This window comes from Pezoporus occidentalis, unplaced genomic scaffold (genome assembly GCF_034315485.1).
Source record: "Pezoporus occidentalis ecotype Australia unplaced genomic scaffold, CSIRO_AGI_Poc_V1 ctg19, whole genome shotgun sequence".
NCBI classification, from domain to species: domain Eukaryota; kingdom Metazoa; phylum Chordata; class Aves; order Psittaciformes; family Psittacidae; genus Pezoporus; species Pezoporus occidentalis.
Window position 1 is genome coordinate 9,133,130 of NW_026913748.1, and position 19,940 is coordinate 9,153,069.

Consider the following 19,940-nt stretch of genomic DNA (forward strand, 5'->3'; position numbering starts at 1 on the left):
GTTAGTGGGGCCCATTAGAAAATTAGGTGATATTGTCCCTAACTGTTGCATATCCTGTTCAAGGCAGTGAAGTTGGAATTCCTTAGCCTGAATTTCAGTCTGAAATATAGTAGTGCTGTATCACAGCTAAAGTAATTTCTTAAAGAATAATTTTAACGAGTAAGCCTGAATTATAAAAGGAGCATCTCCCTGTTCTTCCTTTACGGTATTTAACATACAAGTAGGTATTAGTGAACTTCTGTTTGGGTTCCATGTTGGTTCCCCAGAATCCCACCATATCCCATAAATTTCCCTATGATCTACTGACATCCCTTAGTAGTGTGTTCTGGAGCAACAGTTTCAAGCCCAGTGAGAAGGCAGGGGTATCAAAAAATCAAGCTATCTGACATCTTAGATCAAAAACTACCTCCTGAAGAGTTGTCACTTAGTGAGAGCCTTTGGAACTGAATTTTCCCTTTCACTCTGTTGTTTCGTTCTTCTTGTGTTTTTCATCTTATTTTTAAATTGTCACAGCAATGTTTGTGTTTTCAGTATTACACCAGGGGCATGTCAATAGGCCAAGCATCTTCAAGATTTTCGGTATTAATTGGATACAACTTTTTCCAAAAAACATGAAGAGAATAATCCACAAACCTTATCTTTGGATTGCCTTGTATTGTCTGGGGAGGGGGGAAGGCACTGCAACCAGAAGAGATACGTAAAAATACCAATTTTTAATTTCTTTTAAAATTTCATTCTTTCCAATTTGCTTTTATTTTGAATTAAAATAAGTATCGAGAGGCTTTTCATTTAAACATAAGATTAAATATTTTAAGTTAATGAAAGTATTTGAATTTTAATTTCAATATTACATATGATATTATAAAATACATTGCATTTTATACTTCATTTATATCTCATTTGTATTTATATATATAATTTATGTCTCATAAGTCATTTATGTTCCATTCATATTTCATTTATAAGAAATGACAATACAAAATGAAATACACTGAAAATCAGAAAATATAAGTCTTTTGAAGCAACAAAATCTGAGTCAATTTTGTGATGGAAGATTGCTCTGTGGGAGTTGTTCTTTCTCCCTTAGAAATCAATGAGAGGTTCCCGTGGAGAGTAGAAGAGGTACATGGGTAAGCAGGAGAACCATCACAACCATATTTGCTCTCACTGCACAGATTTTTGAATAAATTCAAGGGCCAAATTTTTGAGATTTCCACTGGAGTAAAGACTGGGTGCTCAGTAAAATCAATGTGGGCATGCAATTTGTAAATATTGTTGTATTTTATAAGTCACACGTCCCGAGCTGCTCTTTGTCTTTGTCACTTTACAGAGAATAGCAAATCTGCTGCCTGCTTGGTATTATAATTTCCGGGTCACCATGGTGACTTGGGGGGACCCAGAGCTAAGCTGCTGTGACAGCTCCACCATCAGCTTCATAACAGGTAAGCAGCCATCTGAAAAGGCTGTGGAAATGCTCCCAGGAGCAGTAATGCAGAGAATGTCTGACCTGAGTGTTGCGTTTCTCCTGAAGATAACTTGCACATTATGACACTTAAGACCTATCTGGGGCTTTCTGTTTGTGGGGTTTTGTTCTGTTGTTGTTTGTTTGTTTGATTGTTTGTTTTATTTTTTTTAATTTAATTATTTTTTTTAGCTGTGAGAGCTGTTCTAGGTGAATATATATGATTTTCCTATGTTAAGTACAGTGCTTGGTTACTCTTTTCCTGAAATATTTTCAATATTTCCAAATGTTTTTTCTCCACTATCATACTTCCAACAATCCACAGACCAGTCCATGACTTGTGTGCCACCTCAGGTAGAATGGAGGAGAGTTATGCACTCTTAGGCAGATCAAAGCAGGTAGTATTCTTGATAGCACATTATTCTTGGCCTCCGGCTTTGCCTTTTCTGCTTGTTCACAGTAATGAGAGAAGAGTTCCCTTGCAATCAACGCATGCACCCATGCTGGGTAAATTAGCCTTGGGAAACTGTGTGGTGATGGCAAGTCAGATTCTCAACTGCAGTAAATCAATATAACCACATGGATTGCCCTCTTCCAGTTGGGACTAGCCATGTATTTAACATACTCCGTTGTCTCTTGTCAGATTCTTTGGGTTTGAATCTTCAGTACATCACAGATCAGCCACAGAGGGAACAACATACAAGAGGTCTTGTTAGCGCCTAGCCCCATGTTTCTAGCATCCAGGCGGTTGAAGTCAAAGTTTCTTATTGAATCGTTGTGCTTTTATGCACCGCTGTTTCATTCACCTTGCAGGTGATTGAAAGCAGGAAATAATCCAGATGCGCCATGAGAGGAAATAAAGGATGACTCACTCTTCCTTTCCATCTGTAGAAATCAAATAACAAAGAAAAAAATCCTCCAACATCCCAGCCACTCTCTCCAAAAAAGATGCTAGCCTAGTCCTAGATTTTCTGTTTGACAAGAAGCTAAGAGGATGTGTCTGAGGAAGAAACTGAATGCAATCCATTTACCAGGATGACCATTCTATGATTCTATAATTCTATGATTTATATAGTGCTGGTGCCTGACAGAGCCATGACAGAAAAGTTATCAGTGGGTTAAGTCCTAGCTTCACTGAAGTAACCAGAAACCCTCCCATCCTAAAACATCTGATCCTCAGCTATGCTGCTGACAAATTCTGTCACTTCTCCAGTGTATCAGAAACTCACAGTCCCTGCTGGAGCTCCATGAAGGTCTCCATGGATATTCATTGTCCTTTGGCACCAATCAACTTTTCTGTAGTGCTATAGGGAAGCAATTTTCCAGCTGGTTGGTTGCTGTATGAGGGGAGAAATGTCTTTTCCAACAGTTTTGGGCACCAGGTTCAGCATTTTAGAGTGGAAATGTTCCAGTGGGACCCTCACACTTCAATATTATGCCTCCAGAAACCAGCAGCAAAAATGAGGGAGATTAAGGTTGTTCTAAAATATAAGCTGTCATCAGGATCAGTTTGGATCTCTGTATGGTGTGAAAATAAAGGCACTTACTGCTATTAGAGGAAAAATGGATCAAGTCCTTAACTAGCAGATGTAGACAAAATCAGAAATGGATTAATCTCTTCAATAATGTCATCCATTTATGATTGGCAAAACCCCTCTTTAAAAAGGTAATCTGGTTTTGCATAAAAATATCCAGAATGTATAAGACTGGGAAGTTGTTCCAATGCTTAATTCCTCTTAACATCAAAGGGTTTTATTAACTGAAGAGACACAAAGTTTTTTCCCATCTCTATACAGAATCTAGCTTCACTCTTCTGTTAATCAATTATTTCCATTTAATTCTTTGGGTGCTCTCACTCTAAGACGTTTTCTCATGTTGCTTTTTTGCCCGGGTCTTCCTTTCTAAGTTTTACTGTCTTTACTAAAGTACATTAAAACTTAAAGTGTAATACCACCCTGCTGAATTCTCCTACAGAGGCAAAATCAGCTTTTTATTCAGTGCTCTCCTGTTTGTGCATCTACATGACTGCATTTCCTATTGCATCACACTGGAGGTCTCTGTTGGTTTGCTTCTATTCTGTGGCTTCTAGCAGAACTTATTTGAGAAGTGTTGTCTACATGCCTTTTTTCTAATACTCAACTTTGCACCTAGTACTTCAAAATATAATTTGTTTGAGCAGGCCCAGGCCAATAATTCAAATCACAGCCCTGTCCAAACCCTCCACTCCTCTGCCAGTTGCCATGTTACTTGCATGGTTTGTTAGTGGTACTTTCACTTTCAGAGTATTGATGGAAACACTGAATAGCAGTGAGCCACATCACAGCATTTTAAGGGAAGAGTCCTCACAAAGAAGTCTGATTTGACCAAAGTACAAGCATTTAGCAATAGATGGTCACCATTAAATGCCAGCATTTAATACAATTCTGTCCTCTGATTGCCTTGTTACTTGTAATCTCTTCAGTTTTGTCCAGGGACTGCTATCAGACTGACTTGTGAGAAAATGACATGCCAATTTTTTATGTCTGCAGGTTTTAAATGTTTGTCCCCAGTAAGTGCCGCCTTTTCATTCTTTCAAGTTACCAGGAGACTTGCAGAGTTCTTTATCACCTTCGGCCTCTTTCTTTCCAGGGAACAGATGGTTTTATGGACTACTTAATCCTTTTCTATGTCATTCTCAACAGCACTACCTCCTCTGCACAGGTTACCAGGAATTAAATCAAAGAAAGACCCTACCAAAAAGCCCTAAACTTTAAAATACTAAAATGAAGGTTTTGTAGCCTTCTACAAAACCAATGGCAGTTCACCATCTGTCAGTTCTTCTGTGAATAACTGGAAAGCTAACCTCTGCATCTGGAGCATAGGCTTGACCTGGAATGAAAAGGATATTACAAGAGACCAGAAGATGCATAGCTGTGTCCCACAACAACTTGTCAGATGTTCCCAGGAAAATAGGGGGAATTTGGGGGATCCTAGAGACTTATCAGAAACAGCATTTGTTCTCTCAGACTCCTGCAGCGACAGTTGCACACTGTCATTTTAATGCAGGGAGAGATTGTGGCGCTGCCAGTGTTGCTGTGGTGACTAATGAGTTTTTAATGCCACCTGCTGTAAACAGCTGGATTTAAAGCAATCATAAGCAAGGACACTTTAGACCACTAACATTTTTTTTTTAATAATGGGAATGCTTTTAGCTTTGGAGAAGCAAAAAGAAAGCGAGAACCTTGGTGTTGGTGAGTACCACCACATCTGCTGTCTGTTGGTCTTGTGGATGCTTTCAGCTGTTGCTTTGGGCCAGATCAGCAATGGGTTGCAATTTCCTACAGCCAATCTGTGCCACTTAGCAACTAGTGGAACATGGTTCTAGGGATCATGCAAGCCATAGCCCATATCCTGGATGTTCATCGCCAGATACCTAAAGCAAACAGCTGTGTGAACATTGAGAGGGAAAGCGTATCATCAGCATTTAGGTATAAAAGGAGTTTATTATTAGTGTATTATATTCATGCCAGTCATAACCTTAAATTGTAAGTAATACACAATCTGTGCACAGGGAAGGACTGGGAACTCTAGAAATTAAAAGCATTGCTTTAAAGATTTTATACTAAACAAGGTAGTTTCCTCTCAACAACATAAAAGGACATTTTCAAGATTCATTTGAGAGAATAGTCTTACTAAACGTTTCTAAATGGCTCTGAATTGTCCATGCATTGTATTTTCTGCCTTCTTAGCGACTGCTTCAGTAAATCTGTTCACTAACGAATGTCTCAATGCAAAAGTCACAGAAGCCTTCATGAAAGCAGCAGTGACATCTTGTGGCCCCTTCAAACAATCCAGAACTAGTCCATCCAGTGTTTCATGCCTGCTGGTGATACATGCAGCTGTGCCAGCATCCAGAGCTTTGGTGGTGGGAAGGGTCCTCTCACCAGGCAGCCAAATATGAGTTGCCCTTGCACAAAAACAGTGGACTCAACGGGGCTTGTGGAGAGGAAGATCCATCAGCCCACATTGTTTGTGCTCCTAAAAAACCTTCAAAGCACACAGATTCATGCATTTCCCTGTTTTATCCAGGTTATCCCACTGATAACACTTTGAGAGGGGGTTATAATCATTACTGATCACTAGCTTCTTCACTTTTGTGTCTCCACTCAATTTTAACTTAAGTCTTAACCTGCACTTCTGAATTAGGCAATCTAAGTGAGCTGACCAGCTGTACACCCTCTGCAATTATTAGAGAGGCACCTCTAGGAGGCAATTCTCATCTTTATATACGTATTTTAGGAAGGGTTGAAAGCATTGTGCAGGAGGAGATCTGTGATATAGTTTCCATCACAGTAACATGGTGGGATGACTCACACAGCTAGAATGCTGCAGTGGATGTCTATAAACTCTGCAGAAGGGATAGGCAAGAAAGGAGGTGGAGAAGGGGGAGATAGCCCTGCATCTTAGGGAGTATTTTGATTTGTCTAGAGCTTAATGATGGTGATGACAGTGTTGCATGTTTATGGGTAAGAATTAGGAGCAAGGCCAACAAGGCAGATAGATATCATGGTGGGAGTCTGTTATAGACCACCCAGCCAGTGTGAAGAGGCAGGTAAAATATTCCATAAACAGCTGTGAGAAGTCTCATATTCACTAGCCCTTGTTCTCTTGGGGGACTTCAACTTAGCAGATTTCTGCTGGAGATACAATACGGCAGAGAAGAAAGTCTTAGGAGGTTCCTGGAGTGTGTGGAAAATAACTTCCTGACACAGCCGGCAAGTGAGTCAGCTAGCAAAAGCCTGTTATTTATCAGCAGAGATGGAGTTATGGGTGATGTGGTGGTTGGAGACCATGTTGGACATAGTGATCACTTGGTGCTTAGCTGGATGTCAGCTGACAGCTGCCTTCTGTGATAGCAGGACTTTCACTCCAGGAACAAAAGTGGCCATAACTTCATGCAAAAAGCTGTTCCTTGTAAAACTGCAGGTTTGGGATTTTTCCTCCTGGGAAGATGCAACCTCAGTTAAGGGAAGGTATTTTTTTTCCTGTGGAAAAATTATACAACTATTCAGTGTGAAATTTTTTATTTCTCACAGATTGTCATTTCTTTCCAGTGCTGTAACACAGTGAAGTATTATCTCAAGCTTTTAACCTGACTTTGAATTCCATTTCTAAACGTTGACTCAAAAAATGGCTTGTATCAGCCAGTAGCTTCATGATTTATTTTTCTTTTTTAACTGAGAGATTGCAAGCATGAATGTTTTTTTGTTCTGAATATCCCCCAGGTTAAATGCTGTTTTTTTGTTTCTTTCATCTAGTACTAAATGCAAATGTTTTTACTAATATTTTTCTGCTATCTTTGTGATACACTCTTCCCAAGAGTCTCCTTTAGTGGAAATTTATTACAGGATTTGGTATTCAGCTGTGTTAGACCCTGTCTGTAATACACTTGCCTTCTCCTTTCAGCACCAGTGGCTCCAGAGATTACCTCCGTAGAATATTACAACCACCTTTTGTACGTCACCTGGACCTATGGAGGAGATGGTACTGACCTTTCTCATTCCAGGATGCTGCATTGGATGGTCATTGCAGAAGGAAAGAAAAAAATCAAGAAGAGTGTAAGTATGAGTGGGGAAGCTGTCACTCATTTCTCATTTGCTGAGTCAATAAATTTGTATTATGAAGTTTAAACAAGTCGATTAAGACTGGTAGAAGCCTGATCACTTGAAGTTGCTTCACAATGTTAGCATCACTTCCAAAGACAAGCTCTCAAAATAGTCAGTGGACAAAATGATTCTGATGGGATGAGGATTTCACCTGGAATGTGTGCCCTTCATAGAAAATTTACCAGATGCTAAGATGTGTTCTTGGCACATTATCTTGAACTTTATCTTGAACTTTCTGAGCATATTTAAAAATCCCTTAGAAAAAGAAATTTGGGGTTTCCAATTACAGATTAAAGTCATCCTGCTGCAGGGTACAGAGGTGCATGTTTAACCTGAAGCAAAAGAGCAGCCCCTGAGAACTGTTTGAAGAGCCCCCAGCGAGAAGTATGTGAAATAGCAGGGGAGCGCTGAAAAGCAGGAATGTGTGTGGCTAGCTGTGTAGCTTCATATAGCCTGTAGCATGTGACTGTCTTCTACACCACGCTTGAGCTTTAATTGTTGACAGGCAGAAAGTATTTGGTCTTTTTCAAGGGAAAGGTTTCCCTTCTACAACTGAAGACTCAGCAGATGCTGAATTGGAAGTGGATTTTCAGCATAAGCACAAATTCATCAGCAACTTTCATTTGGATTTATATGGAGCACCCTGGCTTTCCTTGGATTCCTAGTGGCTGCAAGAGTACACCCATCTGGAGCTTGTTACAGCATGAATCTAATTACATGATTAGTAGAACTGTTCAAAAACATTACATTTCTCAACAGCAGGAGCTTCCAATATTTGGATCTTTGTTTCAAACATGGAAGAAAACACCACAATTTTTTTTTCCCTACAGATAAAATATTCTAAAAGTGAATTCTAAAAAAATTGTGCTATAATATCCCTCTTCTCTCTTCCTTCCAAAAGTCATGTTCTCTGCAAGGTTATTGTTCTTCAAAAGAATCCAGTTCCTGTGCCATTCAACTTCAATTCAACTGTTTTAATATTCATTGACTATTTACATCTTAGATTAAATAAATAAAGAATAAACATTAAATATAAAATTAATTTAAAATAATATTGAAGAATTTTAGATTAAACAGAAGATTAAAAACAGCAGAGTGTATCTGCAAATAAAACTTTAAAACTTCAGGCATGTCTTGAGAAATGTTTGTCTTTTTATCATTTTCAGGACAAGAGAACTCAGAAAGTATTCTTTAAGAAATTCCTGTAACAGCCTATTTACAGTTAAGATTTATGGTCCTGCTTATATTTATAAATATGGGTACATGCCTGCAGGCATCAGGGTGTTCCTGTTAAGACTAAGATTTGTTAGTCGCTTTCAGAAATGGTGTCCTTTAAAAATCATACTATATTGTAATGTCTTTATCTGATTTATTAAGATTGTTATTATGGTTAAAATGAACAGGTAACGTTATGAGGCAATGGGGACTTTTTCTTCTTGCTGTTTTGCACTTCCCAAGACTCTGTAGAAGTTGGTTAGTTTTTAGTGAAGTGCTGAAAATAGTTTACTTCATCCTGTTACTCTTTATTCAGAATTGTCTGTTTCTCTTGTAACTAAAAGCCTGAAAATTAAATTACTATGAAAACCAGTAAGAGAATCCTGAATGTACCTTTTATAGATAGTCTTCAAGTCCTCTGAAAATAGTCTGTTGCAGTATCTGAGTTCTGTGTTATTCTCCATGACCCTTGAAAAATGGGGAGCATACCCCTAAAATAGCAGGAGGAAGTTATTCACAATCTTTTGAAGCTCAGCTCAGTTTTGGATCGTATCTGGTTTCAAACTTGCAGATGACTGAAGTCAGGCCCTGACATCTGTTGTCAAGTCAACAGGTCTCCAGGTAAGTGTTAGACTTGCCCAGCTGGATTTAATTTGCAGGTTCTTAGGATACATAAAGGCTGCTTATATGTCTCTTGTGTACTCTTCTTAGAGATCTGACTTGATTTAAATTCCTCTAAAATTGTAATGGACTCAAAACCATGGCTTGTTTAACATTTTGCATAACGTGAAATATCTAGATACAAGAGTGCTTTCATTAGTGTTAAGGGAGATTTTCTTTCTTCCTTAAAATTTCAGTGGTCATATATAGAAAATAAAGCCTATGATAGTCTTTTTGCATTGTGATATTCTGCTGATTGCAAGGGCCTTCCACAGTTGATGTCAGTGGGAACTGGTTCGTGCAACAAAGCTAGAACATGCAGAAGGCATCTGCTGTGATGCACAAAACTGTGGCCAGTGACCAGATTAATTTTAAAGGAAGGATGTATAGTTTATGTCAAATTTAACAGCTGGTGTCTGTAATTATTGTAGGTAACACGCAATGTGATGACTGCAGTGTTGAGCTTGCCTCCGGGGGACATTTACAACCTTTCAGTGACTGCTTGTACTGAAAGAGGCAGCAATACTTCCCTGCCTCAGCTTGTGGAATTGGGTAAGAAATGTAAATTATAAACTCACTCCTTCTCTCATTAGACTGTAAAAGTAACTCTGTCAGCAGATTCAGCATCTTCCTTATTTCAGAGTCATGTACCTGTGACTGCATTTCTTTTGCAAAGCTATAATTTTCACCTCACCTTGCTGTGAAGATTCTCATTCCTGCATGTGAAGCTACTCTCCTAAACCAGTATTACTCAAGAGAAGCAAGAGCAGCAGAATTTGACTGTAAGTGGAAGTAGGAGAGTGGAAATCACTTAATGCCTCGCTGGGAGAATAGCTTCATAGTTGCTTCCTTAAGGTCTTGGAACAGGTTTTGGGAATAGCAACTCAGGTTTCACAGGTGAAATTTTCAATACAAAGCAAAACCTTCCTTGTTTCTGACAAGCCTGTGTCTGTGTCTGCACTCTGCTGCCTGGTCTGGTTCCCTGTCTCCCCATCTCTCTCCATGAACACGTCCATAGACTTCTAACACCAAAAATGTACCATTAAATACAAACAAATGACAGTACTCTTTACAAAAACAATCAGATTCATGGCTGTGGAGCCCAGCATCATTCTAAGAGAAATATATGTCATCTACTCAAAGAAACAAACAGACTTGAGAACTTAATCCTTAAGGTAAGACTTGATAGCTTGCTGCCTAACATCTTCCTTTACCTTTGAGGAAGACTTGACACTGCCTTAAGGAGATTTTACTCCACTTTTTCATGCATGTGGAATTGTTGAGCCCTAGGTACCTAAAGCTGTGAAATTTCAAACTGTGCCTCATTCTTTTACAGGTGTTAACTCCACTGTGAAGGTGGGTAAAGAAGAGTGAGTTAGTAATTTCAAATGGGATTTTCTTCACTACATTCATAGTAAACATTTTGTGAGTGACAGTGAAAGGACACAATAATTTCTAATTGAATTAGAGGTCTTGAAGCAATCACTGTCCAATTGTCTTTCTCTGTAGCTCTTACTCAAGTCTTTTAAATAGTTCTGGGGCAAGCAGTGCAGCCACAAGAATCTGAGATTCTTCCAGGTCTTTTTACCAAATGAGATATTTAAAAGATGTAGAGAAATTCCATGGATTTTCCCTTACCTGCGCAAGTCCTGATTGCTGTTTTCCCCATGCCTTGTGTCTGTGCATGGACTTATGTCTGTACATTTCTTCCCAGGACTAAGTGGGTGGGTGTGTGAGGGTGAATATATCCCCCCTCTACCATTGTACATAGGTATGGTAAAAAATTTTGGGGGGAATATTTCCAAAATATCAGCTAGCTCTGTCTTTCAGACAGGTCCACAAATGATCTTATTTATGGCCGTATTATTACATATGCTGTACGTTCATGTTGTACGGCCTGCAGCATAGTTATATCTTCCTGTTCTTTGCTTTCGGACAGGAAGACTCTCATTGGACTGGTATAGGTACTTTACCCTTGCTGTTTCATTGGTAACAAAGAGAAGGTGGAATGAATTCCATTTTAATAAATCACTTCCAGACTTAAGGGTGTGGGGGGTTTTTGGTTTGGGGTTTTTTTGGTTGTTTTGGTGGTTTGTTTTTTGTTGGTTTTCTTTTTCTTAAATGCTGTTTGCACTTTGAATAGACAATAGTAAGGATATTATGCCAGAGTTTTTCTTTCTCTCTGTTTCTGAGGGAGCAATGGGAGTTGTAATTAGCAGAAGTGGGAACTAACTCTAAGTGATAGACGACTCCGCATTTGGCAGTTGCTTAAGCACTCCTGCCAAATGCTCTTCCCTTCATGATGTTTGCTTCATTCTGGCAACTTTCCACTTGCAGAAAAAATCAAGCCATTTGCTGGAGGCAAAAGCAGGATTTGTTTGGGATGATGCCCTAATGCAAAACTCGTATTTTAATTGAGGTCATTTTTTACCTGAGTGAGGGATGGAATGTGTTCCTGAATCCAAGAGCAGATATATGGCTGTAATTAAGAGGGACGCTTTCCTATGTAGTACAGGGACAACATGTACACTGCAATCCCCATGACAGATAAGCAGCCACGTGAATGTGCCTCAGTCCCTACCCATCTCTCCCCCTCATGGCAATATAATCTTGGCAACCTCCAACTCTAGAACACAGATCTGATTGTCTGAGGATTAGAAATGTATCCAATATGTCTATAACTACTTGAGCAACTCCTTTGTGCCAAGTTTTTTGTGATGGATCTTACACATCACATCCAGGCTCCTGTGACAGCATCTCACAGAATGAGAATAACTGATTATTTGTGAAGGGGAATAATGAGAGCAAAATGTTGTTGTACATAGCACATTCTGTGTAGTGTGTCAGAACCCTGGAATCCAGTCATTGTTTGAGAGTGACAGCTTTAATTAAACACCCATAGATTAGGAAATCTGAAAACTGGAGAAGAGTTCAGAAATGTTGCCTGAACAACTCGAACTTTGCGTTCTCTGAAGGCAAACCAAGGAGCCCAGGACACCTGAGGCACTGAAAGCTAGGTATTGCTATTACCCATCGTGTGAAGTTGTTAGGATGAAAATCAGGATCAAGCCTTAGTCTTTAAATAATCTTGGAAAAAAAAAAATTACCTTGTCCTAACACCGTCCTAGGGCTGGTTGCTCCTCCCTCTGCTCCTCAAGACTTCCCCTCCTATTCTGTGTTTTCCACACGCCAGGTTGGTTCAGGCTACGTTGCAGTGAGGGGTGGCCTCCACTGAAGGCCAGTGTGGCCTCCCGCTGGCTGCTGCCCACCCAGCCACAGGGTTCATGGGACCAGAGGTGGCCCTGGTTGTGGCAGCCAAGGCCACCACACATGGGGCTGCGGGTGCTGAGCGCAAGCCCCCCCCCCCATTTCAGAGTGTTCTTGATGCCATCACTTCCAGAAGACCTTCCATATCCCCCTATCACAGGGTTGTCTCCTCCTCACCAGACCCTTGCGTATGTTTGCCCATTGTCAGTTCATCCAGCACAACAGCAATGAAAATCAGAGCGATAAGCTGAAGACCCCTGAGGTGTGAACCTCTGCATTCAGTGAGAAAATTCCTGGGGCTTATTGAAACGAGTGCAGATTCAGTGGCCTTTAAATGTTAGCTTGATAAAAAAAAACACAAAAAATAAGCCACAAGATTTTTTTTAACTGCTAATTGACTAAATATTTCCTCTGCTACAATTAAATAAACCTAAACAGCCTTTGCTTGTGGAAAGCTGCTTCTTTATCATCTCCTGGGGAAGGTCTTGCACAGAAAAGCTTTCTCAGGCCAAATGTGCTGCTAACAGGTAGACAGCCATCTTCCCCCAAGAGTTTTTGCTAATGTCGTTCTATTAATAGAATACGCTGATGATCCTCAAGCAAGGGTTCTGTTGAAAAGGGAAATGAAGTAATTATCCAACTGCCCAAATAGAGAACAGTTTAAATAGAGAAGGAAAACCAAGAGCTTTATCATCTTCTCATTTTATAGTGGTAGTTTATCACCATGAGAGGCAGGGCTTTATATTGGCAGGCTTTATCTGAAGGAAATGAAAGATAGAAAGGCATCAGGCATTTCTTTCATTTTTGTTCAAGGCTTCCTCTTAGTTGTCTGGAAACTTATAGATAAGCTTTATAAAAGGAGAATTTCTCTTAACCAGAACCAGCCCCTCCAAAATCACTGTTTGCTGTCAACAAGACTCAGACCTCTGTGACTCTGCTTTGGGTGGAAGAAGGAGTGGCTGATTTCTTTGAAGTCTACTGCCAGCAGGTTGGATCTGGTCAGGAAACAAAAGTCCAGGTATGTAAGCAGCTCTTCTTTGGTTTCTGCTCTTCATCTCTGAAACTGAGACTGAGCCTTGCGTGTTTCTGGTTTGGTGTCTGGTTTGTGTGTAAAGTCCAATGGCATTTTATGCCCAGTACACGGGTTAGATGATTAAACCAAATGTGGTAGGGTGGTTCAGAATTTAACTTAAAATTTAACTTAGAATTTATTTTAAAAGCTAAACCACTAAAATATTTCATTATTTTTCAATATTAAAATTAGCTTCTATCTTACTAATGAGATTATAACTAATTGGACAGAAGCTACATGCGCTCAACAGAGTCCTTGGCTATTGATGAAAATGGTTCTAATATACAGTGCAAAACCTAAAAGGCCACAAAACTAAGGTAATGTCAATAGGCAGGAATGGTCAATAGGTCAAAAATGGTCAGGTGGCTTGATAAGCAATGAGAAAAATGGACATATTTAGATGCCATGAGATCTTGTATGCAGCATTAATCATTTATGGCTTACTTTATTCCTGGTTTGAGAACTGCTAACTGAAGCTCACTGTTGCAGAGTGCCTTTGTGCTGCAAATGCAGCTGCTCTTCATGCATTTTGTCTCTTAGAGTATTTCCTTCAAGAGCCACCTTCTCAGCCTCACAAATGAGCCTTCTTTTCTCTCTATCCAGTTAGCTACCTGTGCTTAGAGGTGTCCTGGGTATCTAAGTGTTTAGATTGGTAACATTGTTCAGTAGAAGAACAGAGCAGTAACAGTTTTAGTTCCTTGACATTCAGTGCTGTGCAGCATGTGAGGCTTACTCTGTGATTTAGCTGATGGTGTAGGGGATCGCTGTGATTACATGTCATGGAACACCATTCTCTCATGTGGACTGACACACGTAATCATGAATCATTCAGAAAAAAAGTAAAAAATAACCCGCTCAGGGCACTGGTTATTGAAAAAGAGACGTACACACTCTTACTCCTATAGAAGACCAGTCTGAATTGAGAAAGGCACTGACTAAAGATTGTTTAAATGAACTTTAATCTTATGGGTAGTTTGGATTCCACATATAGATTCTTGTTTTTTCACAGTGAATAGCTAAAGATAGTGAAGTCATTATCCACTTAGCAGAGATTCATAATAATTATGTGATCAGGCAAAGAAGTTACCTTAGGATTTGTAGCTTTATTGCACAGCAGACTTGTTTTAAGAACATAAGGAAAAGACTGCTCAGTGAGTGTCTCATTTGTTGACATGAACATCTGGCAGTGGGAAATGCACAGAGAGATTGTCAGCTCACTTCTCATGAGATTCGTCACTTTTTCTGTCTCTGAAAAAAGGGGAAGGGCTCCTTTTTGTACTATAAAAAGAGATGCTTTCCCATTAGACTGGTGAAAATTCTTTGTGATTTTCTATGCTAATTGCATGAACTTTTTTGTCCCTTTCCTTCATTTTTAAACTAGCAAAATGAAATGCAACAGCTTTCTGAGTTTGAATATCTTGGATTTTGGTTGACTAATTTAAAATTCCCAGAGGGGAAAATGGAAAACATTTAGCCAAGTCCAATTCCCAAACAGTGGCCCCTCCTTTCAGCTCAGGGAATAAAAGCCTTTTCCCTTACACTCATGTAGATGTAATTTCATCTGCGTAACGTACCTCAGAATTGCACTGCAACAGCAACCCTTGCTAACCTGGAAGGAGCCTATGACTGACAACAGGCCACTGCAAAAATCCAGTGCTTGAGACTTGTTACAGCATCTTGTACTCACCACCTGGAGCAAGTTCATTCATGGAACTTCTTCTTGTTCCCTTTCTAAACTGCTCACTCAGTGTCCCTATTTTCACATCTGCAGCCCACCCTTGTTTTTGCTGGAGAGTACAGAAAAGCCTAGGAGGACCTTTAAGTCCATTCACATGTTGTAGTTGTTTTCTTTTACTATATCAGGATTTAAAAACCACAAAAGTGTTTACTAGGGACATAGTAATTAAAAAATTGTATAAATATGTTATGCAAAGAATTTATACTAGCTAGAAAAACTAAGGTGTGGGATGTCTGATCATAGTTATTGCCAAAAGGCTTTGCTCTAGCTTTGTTTTTCACCTTGGCCTGTCAAAAGAAGCAGAGATGGCACATATTCACACAAGGGTGTGGGGATTGCAACTGTCTTGGCTGAACTTTGAATAAAATAACTGCCCGTATGGCTTAGTAACTAGAGCTTATGAGATCTGCCCACCTCTGGGGATGCCCCACGGGTGTCAGCACTTTTCCCCACCAAGCCTGTGACTGGCCAAACCCCTGTGAGGGGTTTCTCACCCTTCTGCTCTCCCTAAGGGGCCCCAGGGCCCCCTTTGGTTCTCTGGGCTGTTCCTGATGCTGTTTTCACCCGTTCCTCTCCTCTCTTCTGCCAGGCTGCTGGGCTACCTGCCTGTTTTCAGGCAGGCCCTGGTTACCTTCCCTGGATTTTGAAGTGCTGATTTCTTTCAGCAGATCTGACTTTACCTGTTCAAATATATGGGTGGAGAGGAGAGCACTGATTTGTACTCTGTTGTTTACAGGAGAAACAAACTTCTGTGTGTTTTTCCCCATGCCTGCAGGAACCTGTCACTGTCTCTTCACACGTAGTGACCATTTCCAGCCTAACCCCTGCCACTTCCTACAACTGCAGTGTAACCACCTTCAGCCACAACAGCCCCAGCATCCCCACTTTCATTGCGGTTTCCACCATGGGTAAGCAGCACTTCCCTGCTTTCTTCTTCCTCTTCCAGCTACAACATCTGTTTCTCCTTGCTTTCTAAAGCTGCTGTCAGTAACGCTGGCCCCAGGGGGTTGTTTGTATCATGGAAAGGCTGGCAGATGTGGATGTGATGAGGAAGCAGCTTTAAAAAGTTCTTAGAAAAATCCTTGCTGGGGAGTTAACTTGGAAAAATATATTTAATATAATTAATAAAATATATTCAATAAAATATATTTAATATAATTGTAGACGTAAAGTTATTCTGACCAAGGAAAATAAAGAGGGTTTCTGACAAAATGAGCAGAACAGATTGTCTGGTCTCATAGTACAGTCGATAAAACTGTAATATGAAACAAAAATAAATCAAGGTTTTGTTACTGAGACTTGACTCCAGTTCTTATTTAAAACAGAATCTATTGTACAAATTTATTTGCAAAAGAAACTCAATTCTAACACATTATATTACAGCACCTCAGCCTGTTATTTTGCTTTCGGGTCAGAAAAGATATTTATTATTTTGGAAGATCAACTTCAGAGTTGAAATGTGCTTTGGAGACATAGATGATGATGAATTTCTGTATTTTATATTTCTTTCACTCTTTTCTCTTGTGTTATGAGTTTCAGTTAAAAAGCAAAAAAATACTAATAATCACAAAATACCAAAGTTTTATCAAAAATACCAGTGAAGACATTTCCCCACAGAAATTCTGTAAGAGCAATAACAAGTCAAAACCTCACTTCATTTCTAGTGGGAGATTTTTCCCTAGGCTGAATGGGATCAGTTCAGAAAGATAACACTATCAACATTCAGGGGAAAAGAGAAAAAAAACACAAAAAACCAAAATGAGCCCCATGGCAAAACTGACAGCACTTCTGAATTAACCAAGGTTCCTTGTTTGTATGTACAGTCACAGAGATGAATCCCAATGTAGTGGTAATCTCCGTTTTAGCCATCCTAAGTATTCTTCTGATTGGACTGCTGCTGGTGACTCTTGTTGTACTCAGGAGAAAACATCTACAAATGGCCAGGTAAGTCCAGATTTATGCTAGTTCCAAAAATTCCCAACAACAGCAAACACACCAATAGTTGCAATTGAGGATGCTTTTGTGCATGGGTGCTGCTCAAGATGCTTTTGAACAGGATACCTTCAAAATCTTGCTGCTGTTTATGAGTAGCAGTCTTCTCCCTCTGTTTTCATTCCTGACCTGAGTTAAAAGCTCAACCTTGAGCTTTGCAAGAGTGGCTGTTTAAGAAGTACAATCACTTATTACAAGAGGGTTGTGTCAGGAACCTATAGGATAATTAGGATCTGAGGCAACTGGGCATAAGCAAGACATCAAGATGTTTAGCAAATCTTTCTTACAGTTTGGAAAGAAGATTTTCTATATCAATAGATAAGACAGTTTGTTAATCGGATCCAGGATGCTGCGTTTCAAAGGCCATGTAAGGCCTGAGCCCTAGCAGCCAAACCCCTAGGATGAGGGAGGATGTGCCCAGAGCCCTGTTAGTCTCTCTCTAGAGCACTTGCCAATCTGCCCCCAAATCCTGATCTTCCAGTTGTCCAAATTCTGCATTTGTATGAGCTCCTTTCCTATAGGAACGGCAGCATGGGAAAGAACATACGGGCTCACCTGTATGGTGAAAGACTGCATGTCTTTCCATGCAGTCAGGGTGCATCCAAATATACACCGAGACTCACAAATCCAGAAGGGATCTCAGGGTCTGCTCTTCACTTATAACACTGAAGATCCCAATTTATTGTGTCATACAGATGAAAGGAAAAATTATCTTGTAGGAGTATAGGGGTGTGGTTCCTTCAGCTATCTGCACAAATCATTTGTATCTGAATATTGAAATTCAGTTTCCTTTTCCTGGTTATTTTAGCTGTAACAGTTCACTTTAATGTGAGTTTTATTATGGCCTGAGTGAACTGTGTAAGTTTCCCCAAACCCTCAATATGTAGTTCACCTCCTGGTTTTGGAAGTGTCCTGGAGTCTTCATCCATAATCTGAGCAATATCTTTTCTATTAATTTACTGTGCTGTCTCAAGAAAGGAAATTATTGCATGTAAAAAGCCCACCAACTTATGTGAAGAATCTAGCACTTGGTTACCTAGCAGACACTGTTATTTTATGTGTTTTGGCTATGTATTCCACACAGCAGATTACCATATCACACATTTTGCTGGCTCCATGAAAATCCCAGCAAAATTAATTCTCTTTCGTATTTAATTACTTTGCAGGCAACCCAAAGCTTTTTCTTTTTATCACCTCTTCTAGCCCCAGAAGATAAAACCCCCTGAAGGAAATTTAAAAAGTAGATTGAGTAAGAAGCTGGAAGCGATTGTTTTCTTAAATCAGAGACTCAAAAATGTCAAGTCAGTTTATCATTTGTGGCTGAAAATAATGGACTTGTGATAAATTCACTGAAATGTTATTCAGGAAATTCAGGGGTTTGCCACAATTATTTTGTGAATCCAAAATTACCACTACGCTGTCAAATGGAGACAATTATACATATGCTCCTTGGATTTGGGACAGTGAATATTTAGTATAGAAAGATAAATATTTAGCATATATACTGAGGCCAACAACAAGTGCTAGAGCCAGACACTGGGCTGGAAATGCTAGAAAGCCCAAATGTGGACAGAAGATGAGTCCTATTTGAAATCTTTATTAGCAACTTCTCCCTTATTTTACTCTTTTTTTAAGCATCATTAAGAAAGCTGATCTCAGGTGGTGTTGAAAATTTGTTAGTTTTGGATGACTGTGCTAAGGGATTTCAGTTATGTTGATCACTGATTACCTCACATCTAGTCAGAGATGTGAGTGTTCAGCAGTTCTCCACAACACCAAGAGTTCTGTGTTAAATCAACATCACAGCATGCATTGTAAATCTGAAAATGGTAACTTTGTACCCAATGGTCTTCCTGAAACAGGGAATGCGGGGCTGGAACCTTTGTCAATTTTGCATCTTTAGAGAGAGATGGAAAGCTTCCCTATAATTGGTGAGTGTCTGAAGCAAGGCTTTTAATTATGTCTTTCCCCATCTATGCTTTTTGGCAAATATGATCTTTAATCTTAAGTGCTTATTTTTTATGCCATCACTGTCCTTCTTTAAGATATTTTTAGGGTTTTGAATGATGACTAAAGACTGTGTATTCTGTCACCTTCTGTTTTTAGTAGGGAATGATGTATATACATGTTAACCAAGTTGCATAGATGTGTTTTGGAAGGATATTTTTTTCCTTTCTCTTACAGACATATTTCCTTACATAAAACAAATGTAGAAACTTGGTCTATAAATCCATTAGCACCTCCATAGAGATATATTTACATCCAGAAGTAAGCCTGCCTGTAGATGACTAATTAGCAACTGTCTTCATGCAGTGCTATTAATTAAGTTCTCCTTGCATTGCAAGGCAAGGACAAGCCAACTCAAATATTTACTTAATGTTCAGTGCTGTTGAAAAGGCTCTAAAACCCCCTCAGCATACTCTTACTAGTCTAGGAAACCACTTACCAGAGTTGCAGGCACTGACTATGGACTCCAAACCATCACTGACACCATCAGCAGGAGAAAAGTAATTTAACAAAGAAAGTCTGTAGGATTAGATATTATAGAAGTAAAAGGGCTCTTCAAAGCTAATTGACTGCCACCAGTGTGGTCATTTCCATTCCTATTATGGAAAATGAAGGCTAATGACTGACCCAAGGTTTACTGGCTCATTATTTAGCAATCTCTGCAAAAACTTCTTCTCTTTCAAGACAAGTCCAAACACAGATATTTAAAAGCATACTGCCAGCCCTACTCCAGGATGTAGGAAAAAGAAAATCATAGAATCATAGAATTATAGAACAGTTTGGGTTGGAAGGGACCTTCAGAGGTCGTACGTGCCTTGGTTTTACACCCATGGTCACATTTGTTGATGGCCAAGAAGTTGAAAAGAGGAGTTGGTGCACAGG

The 19,940-nt window shown here is 39.5% G+C and overlaps 1 protein-coding gene across 2 annotated transcripts in view; it reads left to right on the forward strand.

Annotated features, from left to right (window-relative positions):
• The window catches only part of PTPRO (protein tyrosine phosphatase receptor type O), a 154,049-nt gene that overhangs the window by 113,610 nt on the left and 20,499 nt on the right, over positions 1-19,940 (forward strand). For both annotated transcript variants that reach the window (XM_062616726.1, XM_062616727.1), the window contains exons 10-16: positions 1,331-1,442; positions 6,908-7,059; positions 9,414-9,534; positions 13,128-13,267; positions 15,835-15,967; positions 16,883-17,003; positions 18,914-18,982. In XM_062616726.1, coding sequence (XP_062472710.1) covers positions 1,331-1,442; positions 6,908-7,059; positions 9,414-9,534; positions 13,128-13,267; positions 15,835-15,967; positions 16,883-17,003; positions 18,914-18,982 — 848 coding nt within the window. The remainder of the gene's footprint in view (positions 1-1,330; positions 1,443-6,907; positions 7,060-9,413; positions 9,535-13,127; positions 13,268-15,834; positions 15,968-16,882; positions 17,004-18,913; positions 18,983-19,940) is intronic.